The following is a 20,374-nucleotide window of genomic DNA, read 5'->3' on the forward strand; positions in this document are numbered from 1 at the left end:
CTCATGTCACTGGGTGTCCCTCAGTTTTTTTTTCCTTCGACCCTCCTGCTGTGTCCCATCCCATACCCTCCCCCACTCTATATCTGTTCTGTCCTCATCCATTGTGTTCTAGCTCTTCCATGAGCCTCGACCCTGTATGCAAAAATAAAAATAAAAAACAGTTTTGAAAACACAAAAGTCCAACTTTTGCAACGGGGTGAAAATATGAATTTCCTTTTTGTTTCTGTACAAGATTGAGGTTCATGGAAGACCAAGGTGATGGAGAGTCGGGTCCACAGGTGCACACAAGCAAGGGGAATGAACGAACTGCAAAATCGGAAGGATAGAAACAAGCCCTGAGCAAGAGGGTTGGGAAAGGAGAGGTTAATCAAGGGTAGAAAGTATAGCGGGCAGGAGCACGGGACCACATGTACTCCACGAGTTTACAAATAAAGCGTGTTACAGATGGTTGTTACCAAATCCATTCCTCTGAAGTTTCATTCAGGTATGACACTTCAGAGCTTTGCTCCTCAATTATGAAATTTTATTTTCTTGTCCCTCTACCAAATTACCCTTGGAGGTGAGTTGGGGAAATGCACACATAAGACGGGAGCACAACTGACTGATTGGAAAGGGTTCCGAACATTGATCACCTTGAACTTAACGGGTGGTCACGCGGGCTGGGTGGTACGGAATTTCAAATCCCACAAGTCGTGTTGTCATTGAGAAATGTGCTCCTTTGTTTGTGCACGACCTGAAAACAATGCATAGTGACATTTTTAATTCAACAAAAGAAAAACACGAACATTTCTTTGAGTTTTATTTTACCTTAAACAAACAAAAAACTCGAAGAGTTCATGGAAGACCTGACCCCCACAGTCTTGAGAAAAAGGATATGGGAAGAATATTTTCCACTCTTGCTTTTTGTTTCTGAGCAAGATCTACATTAGCTTTGTCTGTGAACTTTCAATTACGGGTGTAACGAGAATCATATGAAACACCCCAGAGCTGAACCTTCCACCAACTCTTCACAGAGAAACTGACGATTTTGGAACGATCTTTAAGAAAAAGAATGTACAAAACAAACACATCTTTTGGATGAAGTTAGCCCTGTTGTTGCATCGCCAGGTGACGGCATTTTTGTCTGAATCTCCGTTACTCCGCCCTCATAGCTCACAGGAAATTTGATTGGTCGAGACTGCAATTTTGCCGAAGTAATGCAAAACTGAAGGCTTTTGGAAGTGCCAACAAGGTGAGTCATCTTTTACACTTTACAATGTTCAAATATATAATTCAATCGGAATTAAAAAAAAAAATTAAAGACGAAGGAAAAAAACATTTGAATCGGAAGTGTATTGCCATTGATGCAGCATGTTTTACACCACCTTATTTAACAAGTTACACTAGTTATTTGTGCCTGTTTGTGACCATTACGACGTCCCTAAAAACAAAGTTTTCTGTTTGGAATAATTTGAAATTTTGTTTGACTGCAAGATCTCCTGAAGCAATTGTTTTACCATGCTTGAGGCAAGACACGGAACAGTTTGCCAAATTATTGCTAAAGTGTAGGTTCGTATTCATGTAATCAATTCGTGTTCTACGGTGTTCAAAAGATAACATTTTATCAAAATTAAGTAGTTCCTCGATTTTATACTGATGTCTGTCAGACAGATAGAGTGAACCAATTGCTTAACCCTGCTTTACGCTACACGCATAGGGTAAAAATATAATCCTTCAAGTTGGTTTCCAACCGAAGTAGATATGGTTAGAGAACATTTACTCACGCTTGGAAGTGAGACTGTTATCATTTACCTTATCATCACTGTGATTGCACCTCCACCGAGATAGAAAGTCTACAACCATTCAATAAATTGTTTTTTGGAACATCTTGTAATCAGAAAGATAAATAAAAAGGTGAAATGGAATGTAAGATGATTTTACAAAGTACATCAATCCCAGCTCCTTTCTCATAGTTGCATTATCTCTCGTTGTTAGGGCCCATCCCCATACGTATGCAAAACTAGCAGGATTAACACCCATCTCCCAAAACATTCACTTGAATCCCCTTTATTGTATAAGTAGTCAAGGCTTGTGGAAGCGCTGGAAGACAGAAGGGGTCAGGCCACAACATAACAAAAGAAACAGAAGGAGAAAGGGGGAATGTGCTGTATTGGCGTGGAGTGCTGTAGGGGCGTGGAGTGCTTATGATAGTAGTCACGTGGTTAGGGGTTCATATATCTTTACGCGCCCGTTAGAGGCTCTGAGTAGTGTACATCTGAGCACGCAATAAAGCAGAGTTACTACTACACTCTCACTCTCCGTGTCTCACTGCACCTCGGACACTACAGTTGGTGAGGAGGATGGGATCGGGTCACCGCGTATGGCAAAGTGCCCGTTTTCATTGGCGATGACTGAGTTGTTTCCGGAGCAATTGGATTGCCAGGCGCACACGGCGCCGGGAAACTCATCGCAGCTGGCGCGGTACGAGTTCGATCACCTGGCAAGGAGCCCGGGGGAGCGCATCGCGGTTTTCGTCGCACGGGTGAAACATCTCGCCGTCGCCTGCAAATTCACGTCGAGTGAACGGCAGGCCAGGCTCAGAGATCGTTTCATTTCTGGATTGCAAGACTCGGAAATGGTTTCGGCAATACTACGGCTGAAGTACGAGGACATTACGTTCAACTTGGCAGTCGAAATGGCGGCGGCTGTCGAACGGACTCTCAGGGATGTCCGAGCCATCACCAGCCAGAGCATGACAGGTGATCCGGAGGTCCGCGCGGTGCGGGACGATTCCGACGGCCCGGGGCAAGACCTGCAACCTGTACGAGGTTTTGTACATGATGTACGCTTTTACGACCCGGAGCTAGACCTGCAACCTGCACGAGGCAACCCTGACGACCCGGGGCAGGACCTGCAGCCGATGATGAGCCTGTTTTCAATTGGTCCGGCGGTGGCAAGACCGATGACAGTGGAAATCGAGGTGAACAAGACGCCGATCATTTTCAGATTGATACGGGAGCGGCTGTGTCGATCACAGGCGAACGGTCCGCACGTAGACTCAACGACCTAAAGCTTATTGGGTCAAACCTCACGCTGTTCACGTACACCGGCGAACAGATAACGCCAGTCGGGAGGACAGCCGTATCTGTGGTTTACCAAGGCCAGAACGCTGCGCTCACGTTGTACGTGGTGAGGGGGGAGGGGCCCTCCCTCCTGGGCCGGGACTGGCTGACTCGCATTAGGCTAGACTGAACGGCGCCAGCCATTCACCTTGGACAACCCGTGCCGAGGCGATTAGAGAATCAGTTGGAGGAGATTCTTCCAAAGAATCAAGATTTGTTTTGCAGAGAGCTTGGACAACTCGAGGGCATGCAGGCAAAGCTTTTGAGGAAGGAGGGAGTGGTCCCTCCCTTGAAGCCCGAGTGCGAGGTGCCGGTGGCAGGGGCCACGCGGATACAGAGTTTGTGTCTGTTCCTTGCTTCCTACAACTACGATATACAGTTCCGGAGCAACGGGAAGCATGCCAACTGCGATGGTCTCTCGCGCTTGCCGTGCACGGAGGGTCACGGGAAGCATGCCAATTGCGACAGTCTCTCACGCTTGCCGTGCGCGGAGGTCCACGGGAAGCATGCCAACTGCGACAGTCTCTCACGCTTGCCGTGCGCGGAGGGCCACGGGAAGCATGCCAACTGCGACGGTCTCTCGCGCTTGCCTTGCGCGGAGGGTCCAACTTCGTTTGAGTCAGCCGACCAGGTTGAGGTGCTTGCACTGAGCCAAGCCCAGAGCGGGCCGGTCACGGCCAAATGGGTCGCGGTGGAATCGGCTCATGATACAGTGCTTGCCCATGTCGTTCAGGCGATTTCAACAGGGAATTGGAGCGAGCTGCCTTCAATGTGGGGAATGAGAGCGGTGGTTCCTCCGAAGTTCAGGCAGTATTGTTCGCAAGAGCTGCATGTCAGTCACCTTGGCGTCGTGAAGACCAAGGGTCTTGCTCGCAGTCTGTTGTGGTGGCCGGGATTGGATAAAGACATTGAACGAATGATTAAGCATTGCGCTACTTGTCAGGCAGATGTCGACAATCCGCGTGTAGGCAAAATGTGTTTGATTGTGATCAATGCGTTCTCTAAATGACCGGAGCATGTGGTTTTGCAGAGTGCATCGGTGGAATCATTGGCTAACATGTTGGACCGTGTTTCGCATAAAGGGAAGTTTGCATCTGCGCAGACAGTGCTTGATGTGTTTTCGTTACCATGTGGAAATGTAATATATTCAGCCACCGTTGATCCTGCCATTCGTCCATGTGGACGGGCGTTGCGGGCTAGGCTGGATTTGCTGCGACCTGGAGGGTCAGTGGTTGGGGCGGTGTCGCGCCCGGTGCCGGTGTGCGGTTTTAGTGTGGGACAGCAGCGCGTGGGACAAATGCATGATCGCTGTTCCGTGTCACCCCCCCCCCCCCCCCGTACCGAGTGACATGGAGCCCCTACTTCTGATGTCGCCGTGGCCAGACGTTGCATCGCCAAGGTCAGACGTGCCGGCGCCCACGGACCTAGCGGACTCGGGGTATTTACCTGATTCAGTCCTGCCCGGGGGAGACGGGCCAGCTTGTTGGCCGAGGTGGGGGCGCTTGTTGTGGCAGTTGGGGGGGGCAAGTCCGTCGAGGGTGTCACCTCGACCTAGCCAGGAGGCGTCTGAGCCTGGGCCATCTGGCGGCGCTGGCTGCCCAGGGCGGATTAGGAGACGACCGCAGTACTTGGAGGATTTGGCATGATTAATGTCATTTTGTCACTCGTTGATCTTTGTGTCATTTGGTGTCATAGTGTCAATGATTTTTGATTAGTGTCATTTTGTCATTTATAATTGTCATTTTATAATTATAATTGTCATTTTATAATTATAATTGTCATTTTATAATTATACTTTTGGAAGGGAGGAGTGTGCTGTATGGGCGTGGAGTGCTGTAGGAGCGTGGAGTGCTTATGATAGTAGTCACGTGGTTAGGGGTTCATATATCTTTACGCGCCCACCAGAGGCTCTGAGTGGTGTACATCCGAGCACGCAATAAAGCAGAGTTACTACTACACTCTCACTCTCCGTGTCTCACTGCACCTCGGACACGACAGGGAAAAGCTGGGCCAAGGGAGAAAATGCAAGGGATGTGGATAACGATGAGGGGTAGGGGAGAACGCAAGGCATGGATACACAAGCAATTTTGGGAGGGCTGGGGGATGGTCTAACGGGTGTAGAAAAGATTATGGTTTTGGATGGGGGACGATTTGAAATGGTGGTGAACAGCTGTCTTGAAGACCTGGAGGGAAGAATGAGATTGAAGTTGGTTCCACGGATTGGGAAGAAAAAAAAAGGAGGAACGAATGAGTGGAATGCAATGGTTCTGCATTTTGGCAGTTTCACAAGAAGGGGGTTTACTGGTGGACCACGTGCATACTGCAGACACCGAGGGGAGGGGGAGGGGGGGCAAAGCACGGAGGAGGGCAGAGGGTGCAAGACCAGAAAGGAGGCAAAAGAAGGCCCTGACCTATCGGCGATAGCAAAGTGATAGGCCCAGACTTAGCTTCTTGGTGAGACATTCCAATGATCATGAAAACCTTGGTTTACACAACGTCAAGCTGAACAAGGTGCGATGCAGGGACGCCAGCCCAAAGGGGAGAGCAGTATCCCATCAAGCTATGATTGAAAGCCTTGTTGGTGGATAGGAGTTCAAGTGTGCCAAGGAATGACCTTGCACAACAGAGGATGCCCAGCAGTCAAAATCAAATCCTTACTTTTCTCCAACTGTCATTTCGGCTCATCAAGCCTGCACAATGGTTGCCAACATGTGGTGTTTGTCTGTGCTTTATCCTATTTTTAAATGCTGAGCACCAAGCCAGGAAGCAGCACAGACCATTTTTTGAAGACTTTGGTTTGAACCACTGACCGACTACATTCAGAGTGGACGCTCTAACCATTGCACCACCGAGCCCGGTTAATGCAATAGAAGGCAGGACCATCCAGCTTGTGCTGAAGCATACCACGAAAGAGCTTATCCTCTTAATTGCAATTCAAAAATGCACATAAAGTTCTGACTGTCTCCATATGTGGAATGAATGTACTGTACAGTACAGTACAGTACAGTACAGTACAGTACATTGCCAGGAAAAAAATATTTATATATATATATATATATATCTGTTATTGCAGAACAAGAGAGCTGTCCACTCATAAGTCTCCAGCAAACCAGCAGCTGGAGGATAGGAGCAGTTATGGTGATGCGACACCGCAGTTTATGTGGTTTCAGCCCCTGCCACCAAAATTTTGAATTTGGCCAAGGTCGTGATCTGGTGGGTTAACGTCCACCAGCGAAGGCACAGCACATAGGACATCGATCGTCACATCTCTTCAAAACAGTTCAAAAGCAACTAAACTGCCTCTGAGCTATCCTGTTAACCGAGGGATGCAATGGCCATGAACCGATATAAAAATTGAGGGAATAGGAACAACATTAAGGGAGTAAAGTAATTCATAACCCAATACCTTGAACAGCAGCAGGACATAGGATTAAGACGAAGAAGAAGATATTCTCACAGCTGGAGATTTGCAAGAATGAAAGTAGATTTTGAGATTATAATTAGCCTTAGGGTTATTCCTTTAACCTTTCTCAATGACCTGTGTGAAGAACATCAGAATTAATTCAAGGATGTTGCTGTAGAATACTTTGCTCCCACTCTGATATTGTTACGAATCTGGAAGCCATTTGCACACCGACAGACAGCAGTCCACGTAGCTCAGTTATCTCTAAGTATGTGTTTATAGTTAGGGCCCCACCCCCTATGTCTAACGGGAACTACATGTGTGTGCTGCGAGGTTTCTTTATAGTTAGTTTTTTTTTTTACAACAAACCCCCTTCACGTCTCTGCACCATTGACTCCATTGCCCACGTGTTTTTGGCTGAAGGCGTGGGCGGAGTCTCCATTCGCTTCAGATTGAGGCTCCACTCCGAGGAAGGGCATGGAGCATTTCCTCCAGCCAAAGGGCGAGCAGGGCCGAGGCGCCCCGACCAATGAGGGGAGGCCACTGATCGCCCGACAACCCCTCGTCCAATAAGGAGGCGAGTGGGAGGGGAAGAAATCCCTCGGACCTAGCAAGAAGAGGAGAGTGGTTGTCAGGACCAAGGTACGGGAGTCATCGTGGCGATTGGCTTGGTCTTGGTCATGGTGGCTTTTCGTCTGCGGTCGTGGTGGCTTTTCGTCTGTGGTCCTTCACGGTGGCTCATCATAGTGGTGGAGGCCGAGCAGCCAGGGTCGTGGGCCCGTGGATTTCGGAACGTGGGTTCGAGTCCCACCGTAGTGGTTGAAGTACGGGGTGACCGCACAAGGCGGAGAGGTACCCGACAAGGCCCTGGTCCCCAGCTCGCCTTTCCCTCCTGGGTTGAGGGACCGAATAAAGACCCCATGGGGTCCATTTCTTTTGGGTGTGTGTGTGTCCGTGGGCCCCGTCTGTAAGTAGAAATTGTTGAGTGCGTTTGTTCATTGTACATTGCTTTTATTCGGATAACTCTGCTCTTTGTGCTCCCCTGCCTCCCTGATAAATAAAACCCCAATTGTTCAATGTACCAGCTCGTTGTCTGTCACGTTCTTTCATTGACCCAGCACGGTGCGTAATGAGAATTAGAGAGGCCGTGTGCCGTAAGTTGTCATTGGGACCGGCGCGGCTCTGGTAACTCCTGCTCGGTACGCCGGACCCGAGTCGGTACATGCGACTCGGTTCAGACAGAGTCGGCCGAGGGTGTGGTTTCCCCGGTAGTGAGACGGCGTGAGTACTTAGGTAAATTGGAATTAGACAAGTGGACCATACCTCATGCCATCAAAATATTGGCGACCACGGTCCTTTAAGTGACCCGTGACCTTTCGGAGTTGTCCGGGAGTCACGACCTAAATTCCGGGTGTTCGGTGGGAGATGGCTCTACTGCTCCCCCTGGTGGTTGTTTATCGCCGCCGAACCCCGGCCCACAACAATATAAGAATGACTTAAGTAAATAAATTATTCTTGAAAGCATTGCTAATAAGCAGACTATGTCTTTACAACCTCCTTCTTCTCTTCTCTCAGCACAGTAAACGGTAAAATTCTGGCATGTCCGTTTCATTTCTGACCACATGTGCAAAACATTACATGAAACTTACCTTCTCCTCCTCCTCAGTTCATCATCTCATGCTCTCAACTCCAGGACTTATTATACTGCCTCGTGGTCTCTCCCATTCTTTTACATGACCGACTGCACTACACCTGCTGACCACATTCCCCTTTCACCTACAATTCCTCTGCTCAAGCTGCGGTGCATCCATGCATTGTACTCGAGCTCGTTTCGCCTTCGACTCCACTCTGTTTGACAATTTGATGTCTCGTATCCATTCCGCTCTTCCATGAGCTTGGAAACCTGTATTTAAAATGTTTAAAAAAAAAATAATAATAATAATAATAATAAGTACTTCATTTACACAATGAAACAAGACTGTTTGAAAATTTAATTCATGAGTAAATTTGGAATGACAAGATTAAATTTTGATATTGAAGGCCTGGCCAACAGATTCCATGACCAACCTGAGCTCAGCTCACAACTTAAGCAAAGGGTCTTCCATTGTAACCAATATTCTGTGGAGCATTGTTCTGGAATGATAGGTACATTCTGTCAACGAGAAGGGAGGAAAAAAAGAAAGAAAAAGTGTCAACATTATCGGTATGTTTTTTTTCTTCTTTCATGTGCAGCACACATATGTGGGTAGCACCATTTCCTGGAGACCAGCAGTGCCGCTGATGCAGTCTCTGCTGTAGATTAGAGCAGGAATTTGTAATTTGGTCAGGGTGTCAGTGATAACTCACCTACTCTTCGCAGAGGACAATGTAGGATCTTTAAATGTTCACCAACTAATGCCAGTGGAAGGGACTCCCAGTTTAACGTCCATCCGAGGGACGACACACACATTGATGCCTCGCCCTGCCTGCGAAACACCAGGACGAGTGTTTATAGATGGGTCAAGATTCAAATCTAGCCGAGACAGCTCAGAGGGGACTGTCTGTACTTCTATGCTATCCTGTCAGCCCGATCAGTATGTGGGAGAGTTAAAGTTTAATGATCCGTGAAAAATGCAGCTGTCACCCCCAAATCTGATTTGGCCCTTTATTACAATCACTATCCTCATATTTCCCCTCCTCTCTCAAATCGCTTCTCCCTCTCACCTGTCTGATGGAACTGCCAGCCGAGATTTCACCATCTGGAAGATCTTTTTATGAGCAATTTTGGGATCCTTCAGTTCCCCAATGTTTCCCAGTGTGGCCAAGGCACAGGGATCACTGCTTCCACCAAAGGTCATCAGCTGGTCAGGAATCACATGCACGGCAATGTACTGTGCAAGAAGAAACAAAGGAGAAACTAAAGGTTGAAGAAACAAAACTATGTGGGTAGGCCTGCAGTAGCAGGGATGCTACTTTATACCACATGATTTTCCTGCCTCTGCCATGCCCCAAAAATTTGTGACGTCACATAGGCACATTCCATAGCAAGCATCACTGCCCAACAGAGGAATTGGAGAGATCTGATAAAAGCTTTTCTCAATAAAATGTCAAGAAGTCTCCGATTTCAAAGTTTAAGAAAGGGCCAATTTCAAAATTGTTTTGTTTGTTTTCACCATTTTTTAATTTCACACCAGACATGAGCACCCACTTTCAACCACACATTAGGGTGCCAATATCACACCAGTGTCATGTTGGAGTTACCTTCCAGCTTTCACGAGATACACACATGGCGTTCTAAAGGTTCTCAGAACGAGATACGGTACAATAATCCAAGACGTGCCAGCATTTAAATTTTTCAATGTAGAAGTGCAAATAATTACTGATAATAAAAACATTTCCTTACCAATATGGGACTTTGCAAATCAAATATGAATGCTAACTAAATAAGGCCTTTTGTGCATGCGGTGTGTGTGTGTGTGTGTGTGTGTGTGTGTGTGTGTGTGTGTGTGTGTGTGTGTGTGTGTGTGTGTGTGTGTGTGTGTGTGTGTGTGTGTGTGTGTGTGTGTGTGTGTTTTTACACGGACTCTGTTCTGCTTAACGGGCACCTTTAACTTACCGTTACCAGCACGAAATGTGTGATCCAGATCGTCTTTTAAGCATAATATTCGGCATTTAGATGTTAGACGAAAGAGTGGCAATTTCACGGTGGTTAATCATAATTGTTCGGTTCCTGAATGCAAATCAGACTCACGGAAATATCCTCGAGATACAGAGGTGTCCATTTCCTGTTAATACTGTTACGGCCCAGGGTTCGGGGCTTGCCACGAGGAGAAGCACTTGAGTTTCTCCCAAACACTCAGTCCTGAGGCTGCTGACCACATATAACTCCATGGCCCAACAGGCTGTAGTACTTGCACAGCCGTAGCCACTTAACTTGGATTACCAGTCGAGCAGGGTTGCATTTCGACGTTTCCGCGATACCTTTCTATTGGCACGACAACCTAACTGGAGGCCACACCCACGACACCACACCTGGTGATGTGCTGAGCGGAACGGATAGGTACAGCACGAGATAACAAAGCAAATCGAGTAGGGTACAACTTCCTGTCTAACTACACTTGCACATCGTGTGGGACCAATGAAGGAAAGGACAACCGAGACAGATTAGAAATAACAACAAACAATCATTGATTACAAACACACAAGCAATCATTGAAAAGCGAGTAATTACAGGAAAGAAAGCAAAAAGGCTCATAAGAGCAGATTTAATGAAAACATGTTCTTTCTTTATACAATCTTACGTAAATAAGAGACTTGGCCATCATTCCATCAGGGGAGAAGAATAAAACAAGAACTTGAGAAGAAAATAAAAATATGGAGAAAATAAAAGTATGGTCGATTATTTTCTCCCTCACCTCACCTCACCTCATACAACCCAACGGGGCTGCACCAGTCCAAATACACAAGAGATTGGCATGGTGGGGGGGTAGCGAAAAGATGGGGAAGATGGGCAGTGCGATGGGACACTCAGCCACGTCCCTGAGGTGTCCAGACCCAGCAGGTAGGTCCTCTGTGGCATGAAAGATATGTGACTTGCCCTGCTCTGCCTCAGCTTCCTCCTCAGGATGTCGCTTCCCCCCCCCCCCTGTCTTTGAGCCTTCTGCTCCTCACAGGACAAGGATAAGCTTTGAGCTCCTTTCTGCTCCAAGGACATGGCTTTTTCCCCACAAGGACGAGGACCAGCTCCAAGCTTCCCTCTGCTTATGCACTTGTCTTCTTCCTCTTCATATGGATTTCTCCATGCGAGGCTCCTTCTCATTGGTGCGCATCCAATGGGGGCAGGTCCATGACGCAGTTTGTGGAAAATGCCACCCTTTGAGGGAACTTTCAACATAGCCCCAGCTGCACCCTTTGCACACAAAAGACACCGTGGGCGCCCTCCAGCCCCTCCTTCACACACAAACATCCGTACAGTCTACAATGTAACCTGCCTGCGAGATGTGCCACACCCCACCATGCCCGGGAAAGGCACCAAGAACATGCATGTGAGAACAGCCACAGTCCCATGCAGTGAAGGTAATCCGATCAGGCCGAAGGATTAATGACCACAAACAGACCAAATGTGCCCAACTAAACAATGCACGAATGGAGTGAAAACGGAGAGGGATGCTGCCAGACTGAGGAATGGCCACAGGGCCGAAGGTAAGACCAATGGGGTGGAGGAGAGATTGTCGAAATAAACTTTGGTGAAGGGGATTATTGGTGGATTGAGAAAGGCAGAGGGGGGAACGGACCGATGGTGTAAAGGAGGGGTTGCTGAGAGGAGCAGGGTGGGAGGGGGTGGGGAAAATGGACTGATGGGGTGAAGGAGGAAAGATTGAAAGGAGCAGGGGGGGGGGGTAAGGAAGACATCACACCGGAGAAATACAAACGAACCCCAATGCATGCCATCCGAACAACCCTTAGACAAGGGGCCAAGGACTATCTACACATCGACTAATGAAATAACTGATCCTCGGGTCACCTACGTGTCCATGTATGCTCTCCCTCTGGGTAAGCTTCCAAAACCGTAACAATCCAATTTGTGGCCACAGTGACTAACACACACACACACACAATTTCGTATAATTTATCTTATTTATTTATTTATTGGGCGAGATGGCTGAATACTCTGCTTCCTCCGATGAGGCATACAGTGATTGAGATTGACCGAGATGTGACATTCTCCAGTGCAATCGACAAGGACGTCGACAATAATGTGCGAGATGCAGAGGATGAAGGGACGGCTGAATACTCCTCTGATGAGCTGGACTGAGAAGCGGCATTTTTAAATGCAATTTAATCATTAAAACAGAATCGTGGTTACATTTCAGAGTACACTGGTGTTTCCAAGCACTTCATGATCAACCAAATGCCATTCAGGCACATACTCACCCTTTCTTGTACGACCAACGACGCCTTATGAGTTTTGTGAGATATTTGGGTTTTCTGCTTCAGCTTCATCTCAGGGGCAAAAGCGTTGACATTTCCTTCTCTGTGTCGTACCACAAAGTGGCTCTGGATAAATTTCCGTTAAAAGGACAGGATTTTCAACTTCGAGCACCTTTATCCTCTCCAGATACCAGGAACCACACCTCAGGTAGTTTATACAGATCAGCGACTCAACAGTTTGCACGTGAAGTTCCCAATTTCCTTCACGGTGAGATGTTATGAGATTTTTAACAAGAACTACGTGACATAAGAAAACTCTTTAATACTTGCACAGCTCCGATTTTTCACATTCCTCAATGAACTCCGAAGATTTTTGTTTACGGCTTTGCGTTTTCTCCAGCAGCTCGTCAAAGTGCGCTCGATTCTATTTTCCATTGTCACCGCAGCACCTTCAGTTCAGCGATATCCAAAACGACATCGTGGAAATCACCACATTGATTATTCTCCCAGAAAGACTTCCACATCATGGTTGTGATTACTTCAGCAACTACGGAGTTCATTGAACACCTTACACCACAATCTTGAGAGAAGGACATTGGAAGGGTTACCCCCTCCATTTTTTTTATTTGGTCAAAGTTAGCCGAGGCGTCGCGTCGCTGGGCGGCACCACAGCCGCGGGGTCGCGTCGCTGGGCAGAACCACAGCCGAGGCGTCGCATCGCTGGGCGGCACCACAGCCGAGGGGTCGCGTCGCTGGGTGGCACCACAGCCGAGGGGTCGCGTCGCTGGGCGGCACTACAGCCGAGGGGTCGCATCGCTGGGCGGCACCACAGCCGAGGGGTCGCGTCGCTGGGCGGCACCACAGCCGAGGGGTCGCGTCGCTGGACGGCACCACAGCCGAGGGGTCGCGTCGCTGGACGGCACCACAGCCGAGGGGTCGCGTCGCTGGGCGGCACCACAGCCGAGGGGTCGCGTCGCTGGGCGGCACCACAGCCGAGGGGTGGCGTCGCTGGGCGGCACCACAGCCGAGGAGTGGCGTTGCTGGGCGGCACCATTTTGGTCCAAATATTGATGTTCTCCCACCCCGAGAGCATGAGTGGAAAATTGGATTGTTTGAGTACTGCGAAACTGAAGGTTTTTGGAAGTGCAAACATTGGCATAATTTGTGTTCAAATACATAATTCAATTAAAATAAATAACAACAAACATTTTAAAAGCTGCAGGAATTTTTTTTAATAAATTGCATCAGAGGAAGTGTATCGCCATTGATGCATTTGGATGCACAGTCTTTGACACCACCTAATTTAACACATTACACGGGGCCTTCATGCCTCTTGTTCATGTCCTTTATGACACGTTTAAACACAGGAAGTTTCCTGTTTGGAATGATTTTAAAATTTCATTTGAATGCCAGACAGACTAAAACAATTATACTTCTCGTCTGTGCGCATGCATGCTTGGGACAAAATTTCTACCCGAGATTTCCTTTGTTAATATTGTCCACCAAAAACTACCAAAGGATGAACAATTAAATTCCGTGCATCACGAGTCGAGGTTTGGCGGCAACATTCGCAATGAAGACCTTTTGCCGTACTGAACGAGCAAATAGATGTTTTAACTTGCGACGGAATAAAAACAAAACAAATTAATATTGTAAAACCTAAACTTTACACAACCTGGATCACGGCTCGTGCATTTGATCACAACTTCAGCAAAGAAAGGTTGGGTGGGACACGGAATTATGGAGCACGTCAATACGGGTAATAGGGGCACGGCATTTTGGGGCACGTCAATACGGGTAATAGGGGCACGGCATTATGGGTCATTCCGTGCCAACTCACCTAAATTTCAAAAAACCTCCCCAGGTCACCTCCTCAGATTTTGCTGGAAAAAATTCTTAAATGTAGATCTATATGGCTCTAACCACCATGCAAAAGATTAGCTTTCAATTCCTCATAGTTTAAAAAATATCTATCTCTAGAGACCTTTGAAATTTAGCCCTAAAAATGCCAAATGTGAAAAACGCATTTTTTTTCAACTTCAGGGGCTTACAATTTTATAATGGACTCCTCTAGAAAGTTAATATTGCAAATATTTACTAATTGGCATCCAAATTTTTCAATTATGGCATCAGATAGCCTCTGGGATGCATATTTCTCACTCTATAGGAAGCTAAAAATTGCTTTTGGGCCAAAACGAGCTAAATAAGGTGAAACTATAGTAGCCCTCCTGAAAATATGGAACAACTTAGAATTTTTTCCTCATAACACAGTGTATTATAGTGTCATTATTTATTCATGGATACATTTTTGTTGGGATAATACAGTTAGGTGATGAATTATAAAAGTTTTAACATAAGCCCTTGCCTCCGAGGGCTCTAAAATGGACCAATTTTGTCCCCTGGTTTGACCATGTGGTAAGGGATTTAGGATCTTAATTTTTTTTTCCTAAAGATTGCCTCATATAAGATGTGTCTACTGACCGAATAATTTTATCTAACGCCCATGGCTTCATATTAAAATTAATTTTTATTTACATGCACGTTTTTTTTTTATAATTATTCACTTTTTTCATATTCATGAGCTGATAAATCTGAAACTGAACATGCTAGCAAAGTGATACTGCAGATATTTATAAACTGGCATATGAAATTTAAGGATCTGTTATCAGAATGCCTGATAAGTGCATATGTTTATATCTGTAGGAAGTTTAAAATGCCACTTTGACCAGGAATGGTTAATATGCAGGGGGCATTAACTGAGGTTATGTAACAACTTAGATTATTCTTCTCATAAATTAATGATTATAAGCACACTTTTTATTCAAAAATAAATTCTTGTAATGATAATCCAAACATATGCTTGGGTTTTAATTTAAAAAACATGTCCTACAGTTCTCTATTTGGAGTCATTAGTTATGACATACACCACGAGATGGAGTAATGGTCTGTCACAACACTAGGGGCAGCACAGTCAACCTGTCTGTCTGTTTGTCTGTTTGGAGAACAAAGGAGAGGAGGAAACAAAGGAAATGGATGCAGAAAAACCTGGGCCCAGTGGCACAAGTTTGACAAGTAGATGCAGTGTTGGAACCAAATTAGACCAGGAGTGTTACAAGACCTATTATACAAGGAAGTTTGGACTAAAACAAGTTGCTGCTTTGGAGAAGAAGTCACAAGAATTGATTTCATGGAGTCCAGGAATTACTTAAAAATTACTAATATTCATTGTCTCTGTATATCTGTAAATAAAAAAGCTGCTACTCAACTAATCAAATTTGTTCTAATTTATAATTTGCAATAACTTACGAAAGTAATCATTAGCATGTATTTATGAATAAATAACATCCTTATCACTAATCTACTACATAAATGGCAGTCCTTCTGTCTGTTTGCTGTCTGTAACCAATAAGCTCCTAGACCAGTGAACCGATGTTGAAACTTAACACACATATAGACCTAATATAACATTCAGCTCCAGGATGCGCTAAGTGGCTTTCCATAAAAAATCCTGGAGGGTGGTTTAAAGTTGGATTTGAAAGTGAACGCAACACGGCCCTCTTTCGGGCCCCACTTCTAATTGTTACACCACTTCTTTTGATGAGTTATTTTGTGTTTTTTTTCCGGTGTGTTTGGGATGGTTTCATTGAATTTTTCAGTGAGTGTCAGTTTAAAAGGCGGCTAGCTCATGAAGGGAAGTATAGGAAGTGCTCCAAGAACAAGATATTTCAACCAAGAAGCACTAAGTGTTTTTCATATTAAACTTTAAAACCTAACCATTCACTGCACCGCTATATTTACCAGTTGCGACGACAATGATTGCTCCCTCGGCGTCACCCCATAAAAGAAGCCTTCCTAATTTTCTCCATACAACTAATGCCTCAGTCTAACTAGCGTGAGGAAAATAGGCACTTAGTCTTACCAGCAAATTTCCCGGGTATTACCAGGTACTTCAGCTCGTGTCTAATAAGAAGGATAATTTAGCCTCATGCGCACCCCTGCAAGTTCACCTTGTTTTGTACCAAGTGGACCAAATTGCCATATTTGGCTTCCTAAAACTAGGAGTACAGTCAAAGCTCGTTACTATGCCACCTCGCTTCTATGCCACTCTCGCTATTATACCACTTTTGCTCGGTCCCGACAAAATTCAATACAAAATAAATTTACTATGCCACCCCCTACTCTCGCTACCATGCCACTACTGTGTGACTGTTAAAAGGCACGAGTCGTGAAAAAGTCTGTATTGCGCAGTGCTCGATTATCACACTCGCGTCCAAAGGCGAAGCGACGAACTACAGTCCAGCTGCGCACAACATAACTCAATACGTACGCGCATAGTCAGACTGTGTCAAAACACGCGATAATTCTCCCCGATGCCAGCCACAACAAGCCAATCACAACACGCACAACGAGACACAAAAAAGCGCGAGCACACACAGACACGCAGGCACACGTACAACAGTGACATCATTTTTTTTCAAATTCAGCCCATAATGTCAGCTCAGAAACGCAAGTGAACCGACTTTACGCTGAAGGAGAAGAAGGAGATCATCGATGCTGAGAAGAAGGAGCCGAATCAGTCCAAGTTGGCCAGGGAGATTAGCAAGAAATGGGGCGTCGAAGTTAAGAGAACCACCGTGGAAGGGCATTCTCAGCAAGAAGGATGCAATCGAGGCTGCAATCAAAGCTGGATTTCCATCGAAGCGCATGAAGTTGACGCAGGCTCACGACCCGAAGCTTGATGAGGGAATGCCTGCGTGGCTGAAGCAATCAAGAGGACAGAATGTGCCTGTCAGCGGCGATCTGATCAAGGAGAAGGCGATGAAACTGGCCGAGCTGATGCACATCCCAGACTTCATGGCGAGCCGACGGTTGGTTGGGCAATTTCAAGAAGCGCCAAGGCATCACGTTCAAGACAGTGCAGGGCGAAGCTGGAGCGGTGGATTCGCAATCCCTTCTTGAGTGGCAACAACAGGTTCTCCGGCCCTTACTCGGGTAGGTCTCCGCAGACGACGCCTTCAACCTGGACGAGACTGGGCTCTTCTGGCAGCTGCTTCCGAACAAGACCATGGCTTTCAGGGGAGAGCGGTGTACTGGAGGAAAGAAAAGCAAGCAAAGGATCACTCTTCTGGTTGGGGCAAACATGAGCGGCAGCGAGAAGTTCCCTCTTCTGGTGATTGGCAATTCCAAGAAACCCGTGCCTTCAAGAACAAAGAGATCCCGGTCAAGTACAAGGCGAACTCGAAGGCGTGGATGACGGCGGAGCTTTTCGAGGAGATGTTGCGTGCGTGGGACGGACGACTCGGCCAGCAGGGACGCAGAGTGCTGGTCTGTCTCGATAACTTCTCTGGCCACCCTCCCGAGCTCGAGTTGAACAACATCCAACTGGTCTTCTTCCCACCCAACACGACAGCCAATTCGCAACCAATGGATCAGGGAATCACAGAGAACCTCAAGCGCCACTACAAGAAGCTCCTGCTAGGCCGCCGGCTTGAGGCCATAGATGAGGGAAAGGAGTTCAAGTTCACATTGCTCGACGCTCTACACATCGCCCGGCGTGCTTGGGAGCAGGTCGGCAAGTCGACGATCAGGAACTGTTTCGCGAAGGCCAAGTTCATCGAAGAGGAGATCCAAACTGAGCCACAGGATGCGGAGCTGCCCGACATCTGGGAAGCTCTGCCTGCCGAGGAAAAGATGCACGAGAACGAGGAGATAGGGCTGTCTGACTTTCTCGAAGCCGACGAGCACCTCGCGACTGGCGGGTATTTCACACTGGAGGAGATGCAGAGGAGATTCTGTGCAGTGAGGAGCCGGTGGAAAGCGAAGATGACGAGGTAACTGTCGAGGAGGAAATCGTTCCTGCTTCGAGGGGAAGCCCAGCGCGCTTGTAGCACCGTCCGAAGTTTATGCAGCAGAGAAGCGGGAAGCCCGGTGTGATGCAAGCGTGCGATCGGCTAGACAAAGAGATGCACGAGATCCGCCGAAAGAAGATGCGCCAGCCGACGATTCTTGAAAGCTTTGTGTGTCGTGAATTTCTCGCCATGCCATATGTTAGTGTGTGAACTCTGTTAGTGTGTGTATGTTCTCCGTTCGCTTCGCTTATACAACAGTCGTGCCTTTTACTTGCTGGAATAAATTTTGTCTAAAGATTAACTACAGATGGTTAACTTGAGAAAATAAGGCCGTTTTTACAAAATCTCGTTACTATGCCACTCTCGCTACTATGCCACTTTTGCTCGGTCCCGACGGGTGGCATAGTAACGAGCTTTGACTGTATGTACTTTCTGTAGACATTCTGATGCCACAATCTGAAATTTTGTATCTCAGTTTATAAAATTCTGCAGTAACTCTTTCCTGGATAGTTCCATTTAAGATTTACAAACTTCTGAATATGAAAAAAGTGAATAATCTATATATTAATACTGAAGGACCAATTTTGTGCTCCTCCTAGCGGTCGCGTCACGTTTTTCTCGGTACTGTGACCTGGACTGAAAGAAACTTCGTACCTGCAAGAGTGCATCGCACATAGTGGCAATAGTCAACTTTCAACTCTGAAGCAGAATAAACACTTTTCGTTTTACATTCGCTTACATGGTAACGTGTGACATCACCACTGAGAGGCGTAAGGACGTCATGACATCATCAGTCATTCGCTGACATCATTACGTCTGTCGTCGACAGACCATCACCGCTGAGAGGTGTAATTCCACTCCTCGAAAATAGCGTCTGCAATGTAAAACCCTCTTCTGCACATGCTGAGTACCTCAGAATGTGAATTTGACACAAAAAATGTAACAAGAAACATTGTATCTTCTATCTATATATTAATACTGAAGGACCAATTTTGTGCTCCTCCTAGCGGCCGCATCACGTTTTTCTCGGTACTGTGACCTGAGAAGTTTTGACACGGTGTTTGTACGTCAAAGTAGACACGTGCACATATCAGGGGACTTCTTCACAAGGAGTAGTGTACACCAAAATGTCGTGTACAAGGACGTTTTGTAGGCCTCATTCGGTAAGGGCATGGAGTACATCGACTGGGATCCGGCTCTTACAAGAGCCGCCACTGGTTGTCATATTAGGCTCATGGAACGGAATCCGTCTGTGACGGGGTTTCGGCTAGTCATAAAAAAAAACGTGCATGTAAATAAAAATTTATTTTACTATGAAGCCATGGGCGTTGGATAAAATTATTCGGTCAGTAGACACATCTTATATGAGGCAATCTTAAGAAAAAAAATTAAGATCCTAAACCCCTCGCCACATGGTCAAACCAGGGGACAAAAATTGGTCCATTTTAGAGCCCTCGGAGGCAAGGGCTTATGTTAAAACTTTTATAATTCATCACCTAACTGTATTATCCCAGCGAAAATGCATCTCTGGATAGATAATGACCCTATAATCACTGTGTTATGAGGAAAAAATTCGAAGTAGTTCCATATTTTCAGGAGGGCTCCTATAGTTTCACCTTATTTTAGCTCATTTTGGCCAAAAAGCCATTTTTAGCTTCCTATAGAGTGAGAAATATGCATCCCAGAGGCTATCTGATGCCGTAATTGAAAAATTTGGATGCCAATTAGTAAATATTTGCAATATTAACTTTCTAGAGGAGTCCATTATAAAATTATAAGCCACTGGAGTTGGAAAAAAATGCGTTTTTCACATTTGGCATTTTTAGGGCCAAATTCCAAAGGTCTCTGGAGATAGATATTTTTTAAACTATGAGGAATTGAAAGTTAATCTTTTGCATGGTGGGTCGAGCCATATAGATCTACAATTCAGAAATTTTCCAGCAAAATCTGAGGTGACCTGGGGACCCAAAGGTGAATTGGCACGGAATGACTCTTTTGGGGCACGGCATTATGAGGCACGTCAATACAGGGCGCGGCACATTCTGTTTTAATTCGTGCTGTGATGGGAAGCGCACAGTCCACGTGATTTAAAACAAGGTCGTGACGGTAAA

At 46.3% G+C, this 20,374-nt stretch overlaps 1 protein-coding gene across 2 annotated transcripts in view; it reads right to left on the reverse strand.

The window, feature by feature from the left end:
* Positions 1 to 492: 492 nt before the first annotated feature.
* The window catches only part of LOC147010927 (macrophage migration inhibitory factor-like), a 20,248-nt gene continuing 366 nt past the window's right edge, over positions 493 to 20,374 (reverse strand). The window contains exons 2-4 of one of the 2 annotated variants that reach the window (XM_085860581.1): positions 9,208 to 9,374; positions 8,572 to 8,656; positions 493 to 733 (exon numbers count right to left, since the gene is read on the reverse strand). In XM_085860581.1, the coding sequence (XP_085716707.1) occupies positions 8,590 to 8,656; positions 9,208 to 9,374 (234 nt within the window). In that variant the 3' untranslated portion in view covers positions 493 to 733; positions 8,572 to 8,589. Of the gene's footprint in view, positions 734 to 8,475; positions 8,657 to 9,207; positions 9,375 to 20,374 lie in introns of those variants that run through there. The other variant, XM_085860580.1, reaches the window with a different exon arrangement.

This window comes from Eptatretus burgeri, chromosome 16, assembly GCF_056783735.1.
Source record: "Eptatretus burgeri isolate ZD-2024b chromosome 16, Ebu_testis_v1, whole genome shotgun sequence".
NCBI classification, from domain to species: Eukaryota; Metazoa; Chordata; class Myxini; order Myxiniformes; family Myxinidae; genus Eptatretus; species Eptatretus burgeri.